Below are 1,452 nucleotides of genomic sequence, written 5' to 3'. Positions count from 1 at the left end.
CTACCGCAGCTGGTGACCTTGCACCGAGCACCCGAGCTCCCAGGGCAGGCGCTGGCGGCCGAGCCTGGGAAATGTGGCACGCACCAGGATATTGGCAGCAATGACTTCTGGATCGTCACAGACAGACTCCACAAAAAACACCTACAAAGAAGGCAAGGAAGCATACGTCAGAGTCCAGAACTCTACCCTGAATCAAAACTCAAGAGCTCCTGCCCCAGGGAACAGTAATGTCCCTGGGTGCAGCAATGCCAACTACAAATTAAATACAGGAGCACTACCTTGAAAGCATTTTCTTTAGCAAAATTTAAGATCAGGTCTCGTCTTTCTCGAGTTGTGTTGGTCGCATCAAACACCTACCAGAAAATGAACAAGTAGCAATGAGCAAATTTATCTAAGGCTTTTAGAGGAGCCCCAAATCATATGGGATTACAATCAGGTCCCCAAATGCCCTGGGCAGCTTTGAACTGCCCAGATGTAAAACCACGGTTAGTCCAGAAAAGTCTTACAGCTATTTGCCCGCACTCCTCCAAGAGATAAGCCTTCACGTCTTCTAGAGCCACTAAGGCACATCGTCTGCAGGAGAGAAATGGGTATTGTCAGAGCTGACGTAACGTATTCAGACGGCAAGGCTTCTGAACCACCGGCGAGAGATTTAAATACCTTCTCCCTCTGCCCGTGGAGCACCTACCCCTCCACCTTTCCAAGGGGCCCAGGGGCTCTGCAGAGACCACCAGGCACCTGTAGCTACAACCTGCTTCATCGCCAGGCATTCGCAGCCCCTGCTCTTTGTGCCGGCTCAAAGTCAATGACAAAACTCCCAGGCACAGCCCCTCTGGCAGGATCCCTGCACCGGCTGCGCTACCTCCTCCCCTGGTTTCATGAGCATTAAATGTTATTTTGTGCTCCTCAAATACACAGCCTGCCAAGACCCGAGACTAACCAGACCACCACGGATCGGTTCAGCCCCCTGACGCCGACTTACTTGCGGATTTCCATGGCTTCTTTGTTATCATGCCTGAAGAAATCATAGGACTTGTAAGACTTCACTGCTTCCCGGCGATACACTCCTAAATTAAACACTTCGCACACAAGAGACAAGCGCGTGAGACTGACGGCATTTTGCAGACAGATCTCATACCGCTTTTGGCAAAGGGCAGAGCCATCCCCGCACCGGGGCGAGCTGTCGGCCCCCGCACGCACCTTTGGTGGGCACCCCGATCCAGTTGAGGTAGCGGGTGAGCTTCTTGGACATGTAGGTTTTGCCACGCGCGGGCAGGCCGATCATGACGATCAGCGTCGGAGAGTTGGTCATGTAGGAAGCCCATGCTGCAAAAAACCAAACGCCCAAGAGCATCAGCAGCATTGCAGCGCATCCGAGAGCAAAAAGCGAGCGCCGACCCACAGCCATGCCCCGTCCAGAGCTGCCGCCTCTCCTGGCCGGACAGACCGCCG

The 1,452-nt window shown here is 53.7% G+C and overlaps 1 protein-coding gene across 1 annotated transcript in view; it reads right to left on the bottom strand.

Annotated features, from left to right (window-relative positions):
- Positions 1–1,318, bottom strand: part of PFKFB2 (6-phosphofructo-2-kinase/fructose-2,6-biphosphatase 2) — a 10,029-nt gene extending 8,711 nt beyond the window's left edge. The window contains 5 exon segments of the mRNA XM_009696920.1: positions 85–141; positions 279–353; positions 507–573; positions 983–1,079; positions 1,201–1,318. Of these exon segments, the coding sequence (XP_009695222.1) occupies positions 85–141; positions 279–353; positions 507–573; positions 983–1,079; positions 1,201–1,312 (408 nt within the window). The 5' untranslated portion in view covers positions 1,313–1,318.
- Positions 1,319–1,452: the final 134 nt, after the last annotated feature.

This window comes from Cariama cristata, unplaced genomic scaffold, assembly GCF_000690535.1.
Source record: "Cariama cristata isolate BGI_N322 unplaced genomic scaffold, ASM69053v1 scaffold13563, whole genome shotgun sequence".
Classification (NCBI taxonomy): domain Eukaryota; kingdom Metazoa; phylum Chordata; class Aves; order Cariamiformes; family Cariamidae; genus Cariama; species Cariama cristata.
Note: the sequence above shows the minus strand (reverse complement) of the source record. Positions and strands in the feature narration are given on the sequence as shown.